The sequence below is a fragment of the Ctenocephalides felis genome, unplaced genomic scaffold, assembly GCF_003426905.1.
Source record: "Ctenocephalides felis isolate EL2017-DRISC unplaced genomic scaffold, ASM342690v1 CF-g0.4_SCAFFOLD_01604, whole genome shotgun sequence".
Taxonomy (NCBI): domain Eukaryota; kingdom Metazoa; phylum Arthropoda; class Insecta; order Siphonaptera; family Pulicidae; genus Ctenocephalides; species Ctenocephalides felis.
Window position 1 is genome coordinate 14,022,023 of NW_020537758.1, and position 16,888 is coordinate 14,038,910.

General features: G+C 31.4%; 1 protein-coding gene across 1 annotated transcript; it reads right to left on the reverse strand.

Annotated features, from left to right (window-relative positions):
- Positions 1-1,722: 1,722 nt before the first annotated feature.
- On the reverse strand, positions 1,723-13,443 carry LOC113372735 (adenylate cyclase type 9-like). The gene is made up of 6 exons (XM_026613081.1): positions 12,530-13,443; positions 7,105-7,336; positions 5,968-6,068; positions 4,999-5,894; positions 4,710-4,934; positions 1,723-3,802 (listed from the first exon to the last, which is right to left on the reverse strand). The coding sequence occupies exons 1-6, from the start codon at positions 13,287-13,289 to the stop codon at positions 1,808-1,810; spliced, it is 4,209 nt and encodes a 1,402-aa protein (XP_026468866.1). The 5' UTR covers positions 13,290-13,443; the 3' UTR covers positions 1,723-1,807.
- Positions 13,444-16,888: the final 3,445 nt, after the last annotated feature.

Genomic DNA, 16,888 nt, shown 5'->3' on the forward strand with positions numbered 1-16,888 from the left:
AAATAATCAAACAACAAAAAAATCCTCTTAAATATTTACTACACCCCCATGTATTTATTAGGCAGTGTATGGACTCCCTAATAAAATTGGTACAGTCACCTCAAAATTGACAAGAAGTCGTCTGCGCAGGTAAATATCTCTAAATATATTGATATATAACTGTCGATGGACTCCCTAAACTGCACACGTATTCTTGATTCCACCAATCACGTGTATTCAATACACGCACACATACACAATGTGTAAATCTCTTTCCCTAAAGTGACATAGACGCTGGCGCTACTCTAAACTCGGTGGCTTCGAGCGGAACTAACGTGGGCTATGAGAATCTTATTGGAATTTATATATCGCTCATATAATTAAAGAGGCGTATATATATATATATATATATATATATGCATCCATACTCCAATTATATATATATATATATATATATATATATCAAAATTGTCAAATTAATTATTGATTGTCAACAATAAAATCCTCCTAACTGTTTAAATATTCATATATTTATTAGACAGTGCATGGACTCCCTAATTAAATTGGTACAGTCAGCTTCAAATTGACAAGGAGTCGTCTGCGCTGGCAAATATCTCTAAATATACTGATATTTAACTGGCGATGGACTCCCTAAACTACACAAAAATTTTGAGTGAAATTTTGAATGAGAATCTTATAGGAACTTTTATATATTATAATTATTAATGGTTGCATATACATGGCGTTTCGAATCAAATTTATAAATGGTGTGCTATGAGAATCTTATAGGAATTTTATATTTGTATTTATTATATATATATTATTTGAAATGAATCAGAAATTTTAATTTGAAAATATTTAATTAAATTTATTAAATAAATATGTTACAAATATATTAAATAAAACATACTTTTCGATTTTATTCTTCGGTGCATATAAATAAAAAACACGGTTCACTGAAAAAAACATGTGTATACTTACATTACATATATATATATATATATATATATATATATATATATATATATATATAGTAATATAATTTTCACTTGTTCAAGTAAATGAAAGAAACTGATTTCAATTTAACAACATATTAAATATATTTGGTCCAGTGGAATCGTACATTATGATATACATAATTATGAGTAATTTCAATTAACAAATATTTACCTAATTATTTCATATAAAATTTATTAATACACATAAGTGATTAAATATTGATCATTCTTAAAAATACATTATGATATATTTAAATAAAATAACAATTAAAGGTATCACATTCTTAGAATTTTAAAATCATACACAATTTTCACAGTTTAAGTAGGGAAGCAATGATAGAAATATCAAAATTACCATCACATCCTTAGTTTTTATGTTTTGTAGACAATTTGTGCTAAAATCATAAATATACATCAGTGATGCTGTATTTCTTGTGTGCTAAATATCTAACCAGTTTAAAATTTTCAAACTTTGTACAAAATATTACTTTTGGTCAATTTTAATAAAATATCATCAATGCTTTGTAGCCAAATAGTAAATAGTAAAGCACAAGGTAAGGTCATAGGCAAGATAAGAGCAATATCCAGGATATGAAACAAACTATTCCATCGACATGGTAAATGATACTTATATTATAATAATATATATTTATTAAGTAAATGTTTGTTTCGATATCACACTAAAGGTAAAATTTAATGACTTAGATATAAATAATCGCAATTAGAAATATTATGAACTGGCGCACAAAGTATAAAAGACATTTAAACAGATATAAAGTCTGTAGTCACTTCCATGTCAAATGTTAAAATATAATAACTAAAATAAACACTTAACTATCATACAAGTCAAATGTTGAACCTAAATTATTTATTTTTTTCTTCAATAAAAATACATTCATATTATCTTTTCCTTTAACATATACACTTCCCCTCTCTTCGAATTCATACCTCTCTTGTAAAACAGACAGACAATGCTCTCCTATTTGAATTCTCCCATTTACACCCGTGGAGTCCATTCTGCTGGCAATATTAACGGCATCGCCCCAAATGTCGTAATACAATTTAGTGTTGCCAATAACACCAGCAGTTACTTCTCCAAAATTATACCCGATACGTAAAATTAAATTAAACTCTAAAAGATCTTTATTGAAACTGTCGATTACATTTTGCATTGCGATAGCAAAATCCATCAGAGCAAATAGATGCGCGTGAGGATTTTTATCCTCTTCCCTTTGTTGGGGATTTAGTCCGCTAGCAGCCATAAAAGTACTACCAATAGTTTTAATTTTTTCTACCGATTTAAATTCTGGCTTAGTGAGTAGTTCATCGAAATCGCCTATTAGTTCATTAAGAACTCTCAAATACTCTTTACCCCCTAAATACGACTCGTCGTACATTTCATTAAAATTTACTATACTGGCAAATATAATACCCACATTATCGTGATTTGCAGAATATTTAGCAGTGTTTTTTAATTGATCAGCTACATGTTGAGGTATAATATTATGCAGTAACCAATCAGCCTGATTTTTCATATTCTGGACTTTTGCTTTATCCTGATTTGCCACAACATTACCGTGAAAACTCAACCTGTAACTAATCTCAAATTCGCGGTTAAGAAACCAAACTAATATCAATAAAAGAATAACGTCAATATAAATTTCAACGTGATATAAGTTATGATTAATGTATAGTGGCAATTTTTTTATCATGTTTATTCTTTTATCGATGAGTTGCATGGTTTTATTAGTTTCCGACAGAGTACTTTCTTTTGAAGCAGGAATTTTACTAGTTAATACAGACAATGTATCCGTCTGCTTAGAGTTTATTTCACTATCAGTAATAGAGTTCGAACTGTTTAATAAATATATAGTAATATTATTCGTATTAGGATTAGGATTTGGGGATGTCAGTCTTTTTGGTTGCAACGTCGATAACGCTTTCAGAAAATTATATTGTACACTTATATTATGTGCGTTATCAATACGCATTTGTAAATTGTTTGTCTGGATTTTTACCGGGCAATTGAAAATGGCAATTCCTATAAAGGTAATAGCTCCAATTGTCAAAACTATGTTTTTCATCCAGCAGTTTAACTGTGTAAAATTACAAAAATGAACTATGCATATAAAAAATAAATAGCTAAAATAAAACTCGTTTATGTAAATCTGAGTGTGATCCATCAAAACAAAATTTGTGAGAACAGCGACCATTGGTAAGGACAATAAAACTGCTCCACAAAAATGCCATGGGTACCATCTGGAGAATACTTCGAAAACACTATCTGTGCAGATGTATCCTCGAGTGGTAACCTCTGGTTTGCAAATATTTCGAAAACATAAAAACAAAGCAAAAAACTGTAAACTGCTGAACATCATAAACATGCAAATCCACATCTTGTGTGGCATCTGGAGCAGGAATAACGATATTGATATTAATAGGTATATCACCGCTGATACCAAAACGTCTATGGGAGTGTTAAATTTAGAAGTCGCGAGTGTAGGAGGGTTTTCGTTTTCTTTTTCACCAATTTTATGAGCTCTAGCTCGGTATTCTCTCTCCATATCTTTATCTTTAAAAAATAAACTAATATTATACAATGGTGGCTTGACGAAGTAACTCCTTTGTGATTTCACGTTGTCTTGAACGCATCGAATTAATTGTAGATCAGACTGTTTCCTCAGAGTTTGTGCAGTGATGATATCATTTTCATGCTGGACAGAATTACGAACATCCACACTGGAAAGCGATGAAGTGTAATAGCCAGAAACCCGATGCTGCATGATGTCCGAGTGAGATAAGTTGTGCAGGTTCATGGCGTATATCTAAAAATAATAGTAAATAAATTTAATTGTTCACTTTTGAATCACAAAAATCTATTAGGTTATTTTTTAAAAATAATTATACTGATATTGGTCATAATAATAATTTAAATTGCAGAATATATTTTCCGTGTCTTTTCCTTATAAGAAATATAGCAAATATTGCTTAAGGAGCACAACTAGTGTGAAATTTTCAAAAAATCGAATTTTCAATTTTTCCATATTTCGATAGATTATACCTTTAAAAATAACATACCAAAATTTTAAATCGATATCTTAAATAGTTTTTGAGTCACGGCCATTTAAAGAGTATATATATAGTATATAGTAAAACGATCATTTTATCTTCAAACGCGTTTTTCTCGAAACAGCATTTTCCGAATTTGCTGCAGCGATTACTCAAAAACAAATGATCCGATCACTATCAATTTTTTTTACATGTTCTATATATAGTTCTCCGTGAAATGAACTATCGATTTTTTGATCGGATCAAAAATCGAATTTTGGCAGTCCAAAAACGACCGAAATTTTGGGTTAAATATGACTTTTTTTTTGAAAACGCCGTCATTTTGTCAATTTTTGATTTTGTTTTCTTTATCATAGTTCATTTTACAGACAATATTATCTAGTTTAACGCGATTTTTTTTTTAAATTTTATCCACGTAGAAGGCCGGAATCACTGCAGCAGTGAAAGGCGTTTTTTTGTCGCGCCGTTGGAGATCCACGATAACTTAAAAAATATTTATTTTTTTTCTTTAAAAATTTTACTATGTATTCTTAAAACATGTATAAATATATTCCTAAAATTTTGATGTGATTGATAAAGTAGTTGTTTTAATATAAATTCCCAAAAATCACCTTTTTTTAGGCGGTTACACTAGTTGTGCCCCTCAATAGTTTAATAACTGACCTGTTGTTGTATACTGGAACGCCTGCTATTACTTCTGATACCAGAATCCTTTCGGCTGCAAACAGAAGGACTAACGCTTCGCATTTCGTCTGTAGGAACCTTGAGCGCCCATGTCCCGTGCACATGATTTGCAACATTATTTTGGATATGGTTCATAGATATATTCAACGGTTGATCCACTGGTAACGGCACTGTGGCACTCGAAGCTCTTTCCAATGCTGCTACCTTTAATATAAAAATTCAAACTTTTATTTGCCCACCTTTTAATTAATTTATTATTAATTATTACCTCTGATTTACACCGCTGGTGCTTGTAGCTGCTAGCTCTCCCAAATGGCGTAACATCGCTACGAGATTCATTGATGTAAGATCGTATATCCAAGTTATTTTCGCGTGGTTTAACCAAATTGGTAAATTGGATTGTATCATCTGATGTCACCGTCTGAATTACTATGGGAACTTGTTGATATCCATTACTCGCCGTTGGTTTACGCAGAGATTCCGATTCTGATTTCGTATCGTTTAAATCCGGTTTTCTGAGGAATTTTAATATTTTCCAAGGGTTGCTCTGTTTATTTTTCCGGACAGTAGTCCTGTAAACTCTGTCAGCATCTTCCTCGTTATCTGAGTCTAAAATACTGGGTAAACTACTTGCTTTTGTTTTAAACGGATTTTCAGGGGCTTTGAGATGGGAGTCGCCAATTTTAGCAGTTGCATTGGCAGGTCTTAATAATCTAGGAGACGCTTGCGGTGAAATATTAGGTGAATGCCCAGCGCTTATGGGTTTTGTCGTAATTTTATGCATATTTGAAGAAATATTCATGGAATATCTTTTAGTTTTTGAGTCAGTTTTGTTGCACGAATTTTGGGAAATATTTCCTGCAGACACAGGTGAAATATTAGGAGAATTCGAAGGAAAGCTATAATTACTTTTCGAAACAAACGGCGTACTCAGTGTACAAGTATGTGAACTGGATAACTTATTATTTAAATCTCTTCCAAACCTATCGGCTAATGTTGGATTATTAAGTCCTTTATTAACAAAATCTATAGGCATTGAGTTTGGCGTAGATGGAGGCGATATTTTGACTTGAGTTGGTTCCAAAACTGCTGATTTGGTTTCTTCCCAATCGTGCTGAATGTAGTGGTTATCTCTTCGCCCCTTTATGAAGTAGGTCTTGTGACCTATAAATATAAGATAGTGAATGAATTTAATCGCTCATTGTGCAAATATTTTGTTGATATAACTTTTACTCACCGCAAACTTCGTCGCCTTCTTCTAGAAGATAAGAATTACCAAGAAATTCGCATGTTTTATCGGATACGTGAACTTGTTTAGGACGGCCGGTAGATTCCATTCTGCAATATAAAACGATATAATTGTTTTATGATCACTTGAGTCATTCAGAAAGTTATATAAACAAACTAGCAAACCCGACGAACTCCGTTTCGCCACCAGACGGTTTCTTGAGAAAGATGAAGAAATTTTTTGTTTGTTTCATATTTGAAAAGGAAAAATTTGATTTTATTATACAACAGTAATGAATTTATTTCAATTACAAAGATGAAGTGTTTTTTAGTTGAACTTCTCTAAGTAAATGAAAGTGAATCCGCAAATTATCCGTTTCATTGAAGTGCTCTTTGGTAAATTACATTTTTTATTTTTTGGTCTGACGTTAACACAAACAAAGCGGATGGTTTTACAACTCGTGAACAGGCAACGTATAAATGCCCACGTGAAAAACAATGATTTTCTAAATAATCTATTTGAAATTTATCCCGCAAACACTAAGCGATTGGCCTTGCGACTTGTTATTGCGAACGAAAGGTGAACTGGAAATTGCAATCGTTTGAAGTCAAACGGAAGACCAGTCAGAATCATTGGTATGTCACCAAATCGCCAGCAATTTTTGATTGAATGGTGAAATTCAGAGCGTGTACATCATTATTCTTTGCGGCAAGAATTGCTCGTTGACTTAACCAAGCATAATTCTGATAATTCTCATTAATGTCATTACTCGAATTTTTAATTACGGTGCGTGAAGTTCCAGCAATTTGCATTAGGGCACGATGCCATGCACAACTAATTTTCTTAGCTATAAACCTTGCGGAGCCCGACACCTTTCCAACGAATGCTAAATTGTCGAAATCGGTTCGTGCGTTCTGGAGTTAAATCGTCAGGCCGAAAAACCCGACTTATTTTTATATATATAGAATAGAAGATAAATATCAGATTCAAAAAATGTTAACTATGAAGCCAGCAGTTGTGATCATTATACAAATAGAATAGAGCAGGGCTCGGGATTAAAAGGTTCACTACATTTATCTCAATTTTTACCAATACTGTTGAGTAGAAATTTCTCAACAGAATTTACTTTCCATTTCTTCAACATACCTGTTGGCCAATGTGACATCATTACTCCAGACGTCGAATTTGAATCGCCTCGTGCCCACGATTCCGCAGAGTACGGTGCCCGTATGGACACCGACGCGCATGGTGACGCCCTCGTGCCTTTCAGCGTCGAACTCGGCCATCGCCACGATCATTCCGAGGCCCATTTCAACGCAGCAGACGGCGTGGTCGGGCCTCGGCTCGGGGCAGCCGGAGACGCAATAGTAACAGTCGCCTGGGGAAAAAGAAATTAGCTGTAAGTGGAATTCTGTCTTAAGGCAATTAAGGCATCGTGCCTTAAGGCAAATTGCTGGAACTTCCCGTACCAAAAATTATTATTTTTTTAAAAACGATTGACATTTTTAAAACAAATTTACTTCGAAAAAATAAGATTTTTGAGAAACTATAAATTAAACAAAAAATTACTTTTTTTTGAAAAAAAATTTTTTTCAAAAAAAAATCTAATTTTTTTTTTTTTTTTTTTAATTTTTTTTGGAAAAAATAATGTTTTCTTTATTTTGGCATATTTTGGAAGATCTTTTTTCAAAGCAATCGTACTGCTTTAACTGCATAGAGACAAAATGTCAAAGCGCGTAAGCGCCGCGTCGCCGTCTAACAAATAAATATTGGCACGGAACCCATAGGAATGCAAACAAAATTTATACTTATTGTTAAAATCTCTATAAAATATCTGATAATTTGATGTGCATATGTCTAATGATCATTTTTGACCGCCAAATGGCATTTTTTTTTACTTTTTTCGTTAGATCTCCGAAACCGCTAGACCTGCCCTCATGAAAATTTGATCAATTCTTCATCTTGTCAATACAAGTCAAATGTTTTTTGAATTATTGAAATCGGACGCTCCGTTCTCTTAAAAAACTGAGTTACCGTTTTCGGCACTTTTTGCCCCGTATCTTTAGAACGGCTGGACCTGCCTTCGCCAAAAACTAATCAGCACGTCTCCTTATCAATACGAATCGAATGTTTTTTGAATTATTCAAATCGGTTGATCCGTGTTCCCGAAATCGTCGACGAAAATTTGTATCCGCACATACATACACACACGTACATACATACATACATACACACACACATACACACACACACACACACACACACACATACATCCATTTTTTCTAAGGTATGCCAAAATGTTAAGAAACCTCTGAAACGTAATGATATATAAAAATTTTCATTTTCAATTTTTTTGCGATTACTATAACTTACCCTACGGGAAGTTAATTATTTGGTAATTTAGGGCGTTTGAATATTGCAATCCAAAAATCAAGCATTTGTTGAAAAGTTAAAGAGTTGGAAGTTAAGGAAACTAGTTGTGAGCAGCATGCTTTCTTAAGGGGTTACACCACTCTAGCAGTAAAAAAAAACGTATGTTTTTGCCATTTTTTTTTTCGCACGGAAGGAAAAGTATTAAAATCATGATATCAAAAATAGTTATTTATTGTACTTTAAAGTAACAAAATAAAATATAACTGTAAAAAAAAATTTAAAAATTGCTGTACCACAGCCATTTTGGCGAGCCGCGTCAAAATCCGCGGCACCCAAAATAACTACAACAATTTGAATTTTTTATTTCAATCTACTAACAATAATAAACTATAACATAAATTTAAATAAAAAAGAGTACAAAAAAGGATAGTATTTACCCCTTAACACATTTCATTTCATCCCTTTCGGATCTTAAAAATGTATTTTATTTGTGTGTGAACGTCAACTGTCAACAAAATCTTTACCATCTTTCGAGTAGTTTTTGAATTTTTAGAATCGGTTCAAAATTGTGGGCTAAAACGTGGCCGAAAATTTTACACTTTTTTGCTAATTAGAAAGAAACGGCTTAGCCAATCGTCGCATATATCTGACAAAAGATAGTCTTTGTCGAGTTAAATCGAGCGGCTTTAAAATTTTTGAAACCTGTCCAGCCATTTTTGTGAAAAAGTCGACAAAAGGTAAAAAATCAGCTCACATACACACACATATACTTTTTCCAAATTTCGTCTGAAAATTTTTACACTCTTCTACTAATTAGAAAGAAACGGCATAGCCGATCGACGCATATAGCTGACAAACGATAGCTTTTATCGAGTTATATCGAGTGGCTTTTAAATTTTTGAAACCGGTCCAGCTATTTTTGAAAATAAGTCGACGAAAGGTAAAAACTCAGCTTACATACTTTTTCCAAAATTCGTCTGATTTTGTCTGAAAAATTTTACACTTTAATTAGAAAGAAACGGCTTAGTCGATCGTCGCACATAGCTAACAAACGATAGTCTTTATCGAGTTAAAATTTTGAAATCGATCCATCCATTTATGAGAAAAAGTCGACGAAAGGTCGAAAATAAGCTCACATACACAAACACACATACTTTTTCGAAATTTCGTCTGATTCGATTCAGAACAACTTGAAAAGTCGAAAAAACATAAAAAGAGCAAATTGGATTTTTTTTGGCGAAAACACAAACTTCTTTTTCGTGAAGTTGAAAAGAATGAAATAATTAAACGTTGTAATGTGCATAACAACACACACACACAGATGTATATATATATATATATATATATATATATATGTGTGTATATACATATATAATAAATTTAGATATTGTTAAATCTTTATTATCAAGTGTTTAAACATATAGATCTAATGAATATTAAAGGTTGGTTTTTCACATTTTTTTATAAGTCCAATTAACACCTATGCAATCTAGTTTTTCACATATTTTCACATACCATATCCACATATATCTAATCGAGATATAATTTGCAAATAAAGATAAATGTTATTCTATATTGTCCTGTAAAAATATAATACACTTTACAAAAAATTGTTTGGTTGTGATATAATAATTGCAATTGTGATTGTGGTGTGTATAAAATAATATTAGGACATAAGATTAGATGTCGAAACGTTTTGTAAAATAAAGATTCTTAAAAAATATTGATTTAATTTTGTGTAATATCTTTCAAAATTAATAAACAAAATATAAAGAAATTATTTAAATGTAAATTACAACAATAATTCATGCAAAATGTAAAATATCATTTAATCATCTTAAAGATTATAATTTGCTCATGAAAAGAACAATTTAATTTTACACAATAAGTGCTCTCAAACTTGTGCTCATTAATTAGTCTGGTTCATTTAAGAATCCTTTCTCAGACGTAATTATCTTAATCGGAAAATACTTCATCGTCTTGCTTTACTCGACAAATATTACATGAAACGTGAAAGCAATTATGTGAATTGAAATACAGAAGCAATAATAATAGAATACATTGCTTGTAGGGCATCTGCTTAAAAGAAGCCGTTATTAATTGATTCGAGAAGATTCAATATAAATAACAAGTTATTTGTAGTTAATGAGTGTGATGAAAGTGTGAGCGAAAGTTTAAAATTGAGAATTTATGAATAATTTAAAAAAAATGTAAACAAGCCATTAATTCGATTAGCAAAAATTATAGAAAAACATGAGTATAACAAAACGCGAAGATAAGATTATACAACAATGTATAGGTACGTTAACGAAAGCTCATTTTGAAACATTATCCCACCCACTAAGATTTTTTATTAAAATATCCATCATATCAAATATTCTGTTTAAGACGTACATATATCAATTCACGATTGATATCATCAAGACGTTGCTTTTGGCATCTGACATCCTATATAATCGTTTCCATGTTCTGTAAATAGATTACAATTGTGATAGATAGTTCGATCTCAAAACTATATGCCATATGATACATTCAAAATTTATTCGGAAGATTTGGCAACTATCGTCAGAAACCATCTGGATTTAATTTAAACTTGAAAGCAGTTGAAAGGACAATGAAAATATTCTATTCAAATGTTTGACTAGGGATAAAAAAATATTCAATATCGTGATTGTTTTTCTATTATTATATTATTATTGCAATTTTGATGAATTTGTGTTGTTAATAATGAATGAAAGCAAATTAATTACACCAACCGCCATCAAATATCTATGTAAATGAGCAAACATACAATAATCTCAAATTACAAATATTGCAAGACAAGGTCAATTAACATTTATGGCAAAGGTTACTGAACATATCAAATATCAGACGTTAACTAAAATCTTTAATGATAATAATCTTTACGATATCGTTTTTGTTGTTACTTTTTATAATTATAATTAGCAATCAATAAATAATTAATACAAATACATATATACTTATATACTTATTATAAACACACAAGTGTGTTATAATTACGCAAGATATTAGTACCTACTACATAACACGTTAATCGCCACGATAATATCAGAAAAATTTCTTCAAAAACCATGGTAACTTTATTAGATTATTTAGTTAAAAATATATAAAGAACTAGTGGGGCGCATGGCATCGTGCCTTAAGGCAAATTGCTGGAACTTCCCGTACCAATTTTTTTTTTTTTTAAATTAATATTTTTGAAAAAAATTTACTCTGAAAAATTAGATTTTTGAGAAAATATAAATTTTTGACAAAAAATTTTTTTAAAAAAAAATAAATTTTTGGAAATTCTGAACTTTATTTCAAAGCAATCGTACAGCTTTAACTTTATAGAGACGAAATATCGAAGCGCGTAAGCGACGCGCCCCCGTCTAACGGATAAGCATTGACACGGAACCCATAGGAATGTAAACAAAATTTATACTTATTGTTAAAATGTCTATAAAATATCTGATAATTTGACGTGCATATGTCTAATGATAATTTTTAACCCCCAGATGGCATTTTTTTTACTTTTTTCATTATATCTCCGAAACCGCTAGACCTGCCTTCATGAAAATTTGATCAATTCTTCATCTTGTCAATACAAGTAAAATGTTTTTTGGATTATTAAAATCGGACGGTCCGTTCTCTTAAAGCCTGAGTTACCGTTTTCGGCACCTTTTGCCCCGTATCTTCAGAACGGCTAGACCTGCCGTCGCCAAAAACTAATCAGCACGTCTCCTTATCAATACGAATCGAATCTTTTTTAAGTTATTCAAATCGGTTGATCCGAGTTCCCGAAATCGTCGACGAAACTTTGCATTCGAACATACATACATACACGCACACACATATACACACACATCCATTTTTTCTAAGGTATGCCATAATGTTCAGAATTTTCATTTTCGATTTTTTGCGATTACTATAACTTGCCCGACGGGAAGTTAAAAATATATAAAGAAAAATAATTGTCCAAATTCCCGAACAATAATATTTATATGACTGACATAGCCTTATATTAACACTCTTTTTTCTATACAAACAAGCCAAGATACACATATATATGACATGGCTGACATGGATTCTGCAAAATATCTTGGTGTCAGACACATATGACTGACATGGCGATTAACGTGTTATAGATTCTTATATATAAGACTATACATATATAATAAATCAATTTCTAACTTACCCAAAGTGGAAATCTTTTCGCAGCCATTATCGGTGCAGAGCGTATCGAATTTCTCGAATAAATCGTTAAGTAATCCGACAAGTTGTTCAGCGCTCTTATTACTGCTCATTTTCGTAAAACCCACTATATCAGCGAAGAGTATGCTCACATTTTCCATGCAATTCATATTGAAAGGACGAAAAAGTCGTTTAAGATCCGATGGGTTCGAAGTCCTCGGACGCATGTTAGCATAAACCATCTGATCATTATCAATATTCCTTTCATTCATCAACCAATCGGCCACCTTTGGAGGCATCACAGAATGTATCATCTTCTCCTTAAGCTGTTTTTCCCATTCCAGTTGCTGTCGAACCAGAAGGCTTTGACCGACCTTCATAAAAGTCCCTCGCATCCGAACCAATGTCATTGTGAGTATGTGCAGACCCAAAATGTGAATGCATAACTGCATTAGTATGCGAATGAAAACTGATGTTAATTTATGTGATTCAGCATCGTTATGAAGATTAACAACAACTATTTCAAAAACAATCGAATAAAGCACGCATATTGTTATCGAAATGTACAGCGGTAGAGGTATTACTGTGTAAATAACCAGAAGTATCTCGACGCATATCGCAAAATGTCCAACTGAGCTCAATGCAAATTTTTCTGTCTGGCCCACCAGGACTGAGCTAATGGATAACAGACAAAGGCTGACCGAGCACAAAATAAAAGCGACGCTGAATGATATTTTTATACATATGGGTGCGGTATAGATCATGGTATGTCAGCCATAAAGTACTGCCTATGAAGAGAATCAGCAAGGCCAGGATGACGCAAAAGAAGCCCCAGTGTTGTACATTTCCTGAGAGACCGCTGGACAAGAAGTAGAAGAACCACATGATTGTGCAGAGCAGAATGTAAAGCAGCGCACATCTGAAATAGGAAAAAACATAAAAATAAATAATAGTCATAATCAGATATAAAATTTAATGAAATTAGAATATTATTAAAAATGTGAAAATTTGTCATCGAAAATTATGATTTTTAACTTCCCGTAGGGTAGTTATAGTAATGGTCCGAAAATCAAAAATGAAAATTTTTGCATTTCTCGACCTTTTGAAGGTTTCTGAACATTTTGGAATACCTAAGAAAAAATGGATTTGTGTGTGTGTGCGTGTGTATGTTTTGTATGTCAGCATTTTTCGTCCTCGTTTTCGGGCGCACGGATCAACCGATTTGAATGTTTTAAAAAACGTTCGATTCCTATTAATAGGGAGATGTGCTGATTAGTTTTTGGCAAAGGTAGGTATAGCCGTTACGGAGATATGGAGCAAAGAGTGCAGAAAATAGCAATCGAGTTTTTGAGAGAACGGATCATCGTTCATCGATCATCGATCAACGATTTGTATGATTCAAAAAACATTCAGTTCGTAATGACCGGGAAAAGTGGTTAGAGGTTTTTGGCAAAGGTAGGCCAAGCGGTTTCGCAAATACAGAGCTAAAAGTAAAAAAATGGCAGTTTTTGAGAGAACTAAGCGTCCGATTTAAATGATTCAAAAAACTTTCTGCTTGTTTCAATAAAATAATTGCTTTTTGAAAAAAAAATTTGTTTCTAATTTTTTTTTTTCAAAAAATATTTTTGTAATTTTGGATTAAAAATTCAAAAAATTACCCAGGCTAAGAACAGTCTAAGCGCCACTCTGGTACAAATGTTTACCCAAGTGCGTTTAGACTGTTTATGTACTGGAGCACTTTTACAATTTTGTGAAAATGTCGCACAGAATTATTTGCAAATGCGTTTAGACTGTGACTATACGCGAGCACTTTTTCAATTTTGGGTAAATTAGGCAACTATTTTTTTGAAATTGAATTCGAAATGAAATGACGATTGTTAATGTTCTGGAGAAAAATTGATTTATGATTTACATTTGATTTGCTCAGATATAACAAGATAACAAAAGTAATGAAAGTTACAGTATTTGTAATAATATATTTGAAAACGTTTAAAATTTCTCGAATATTTCATTACGGTACGGGAAGTTCCAGCAATTTGCCTTAAGGCACGATGCCATACACCACTAGTTATTTTTTTTAAATGATTTCGTTTTTTTTGGATAATAATATTGATCCAAATATGACATATCATTAGTATTGAAAAATATTGTTTATATATAAATAAAAAAGGCAATTTCTATCAGCTAGTTCATGGATACTTTTTCAATTAAAAAAAAAGTTTGTAAACAACATTCAATATTTTATCATCGAGTCTATGACTATACTGACAATAACCATAAGAGACTAGAAGACCTATAGGTGTATAAAGATAGCAATTACTTCGTTGAAATATAATTAAATTCAAGCACTTTACTTGGCAAGAACTCAGCTGAGTGTTTTCAATTTTGCCTTTCGCCTATCATATACAAACACTCCGTGCCAGTGAAGTTCTTTGTACAATGCACTATTTATACAAAACAAAAGCTTTCGATTTAATTAATAATTGATTTATGTGAATAACAGAAATGATTTAGGTAATTTATAACTAGACAATGATAATATAATAGATACAAAAATTGTTGTTTTTAAACCTATTTTTATTAATTAATTAATTAATTTATTTATTTATTTATTCAAGAGGACTCAAAAATACAGTTATTTTATATAATGAATAACAATTAAAATATATACAAAATTACAATATATATACATTTTAGTTAGTAACATAAAATGCTTAAGATAAAATTACATATAATGCAGAATGTAACAATAATATTTATAAACAGAATAAGATAAAATAATGAGATTTTTGAAAAGAAAATAAAAAGGTTAACTTGTGCAGATGGAGATTATATGATTAGGTGAAGTGTTGTGAATATCTATTTCATTATTAATTAAGTTAAAGTTAGAGGGCATAAGTAAAATTGGCGAATTTAAGAGAGAATTAGATTTAGGAGTAGGATAATTGAAAAATAATTGTGAACGCGTAGATAGCCTTGGAACATTAAAGGATAATTGCTTAAGAATATGAGGACAGTCAATAGAATTATTGCAAAGTTTAAATAAGAACATAATTGTACAGATAAATCGACGTGAGGCGAAGGAAAGGATTACCAAATTCTTTTAGTAAAGTGTTGTGATCAAAGCCACGTTCAGGGTAAATTTAATGTTTTATAATAAAGGTATTTCAGAAATTTTCGCTGAACCTTCTCTATCGCATCAGAGTTGTTGATTTGATGAGGATACCAAATAATCGAACCATATTCTAATTTTGAACGTACAATAGAATAGTACATGCAAAGAAGTGCATTGGTAGATTTAAATTGTTTACAATTTCTAAGTATCAAACCTAAAGATTTATGTGCTCTATTACAAATATCAGTTATATGATCCGTGAAAAACAAACCAGAATCAAATAGAACTCCTAAATCTGAAATTTTATTACATCTATCAATGCTAGTGTTAGAAATTTTATAATCAAAAAGTATTTTCATTATAATATAGCAAAAATCAGAACTTAATGAGCCCTTCAATGTAGCAATATTTCAAGTCTTTTCAATTAGCGTGCTTTTATTGATGACAACCAAGTCCTGTCTGTATATGATGAATTTATTATTATAATTTTTTTAATACTGATGATTTTTTCATTGGTGCAGTATTGTCTGTGTATCTACTATTTTATAGTCAATATAGTCAATATTGCAATCTGTACTTATTTTTCTTGTATAAAGCAGTAAATTGCAGACTAAAGTCATATTTGAAATCTGCCATTACTCCTTGATATCACATCAGGCCTCGACAAAAGCAGAAAAGGTGTCGAACTAGGAAATTCTTATTCAAAATCCCAAACCTCTGACCACTAATGAGCCCACAAGTACTGTAGAAAATGTTTATAAATAAAAGATCAATTATGATAATATTCTCGCCTCTGTATTGAACGATTATAAAAAACTATGTATCTTCTCTCATGGCTGATAGAAAGTAGACATTGCTAAGAATATCGCATTCATTGTGATGAGAGGAATCGTTTAAATCGAAAAATTAACTCAAGGTCATTTTGCGATACCGCTCAAGGCCTTTATGATGCTTTTGATACGTTTGTTTATATTATTACTTCCTCAATTAAATTCAATTGGATTTGTTCAATACCGGCTGATTACATGAGGCCAACGGCCTATTTGTGCGCTTTTTCGACTCGCTAATTATCATATGCAAATTGGTTGCAGAGACGACATACTTACGGTAATTTGAAAATATTTTAAATTGTATCTCGCAATTGCATTTTATCTCACAGTTAAGTGAGATGCTATTGTTAAAGCTTACAATTTCATTGTACGTTTTTATTGAATAAAAATGAACTTCAATGTAAAAGAAGAAATTAAA

What these genes read in the sequence shown, in the direction of transcription:
- LOC113372735 (XM_026613081.1), bottom strand. Translation starts at nt 13,289, where the DNA reads ATGATCTATACCGCACCCATATGTATAAAAATATCATTCAGCGTCGCT. An exon ending in CGAAAAGATTTCCACTTTGG is followed by an intron (nt 7,337 to 12,529) that starts GTAAGTTAGAAA and finishes CTTTTTCCCCAG; the next exon opens with GCGACTGTTACTATTGCGTC. An exon ending in ACCAGCGGTGTAAATCAGAG is followed by an intron (nt 4,935 to 4,998) that starts GTAATAATTAAT and finishes TTTATATTAAAG; the next exon opens with GTAGCAGCATTGGAAAGAGC.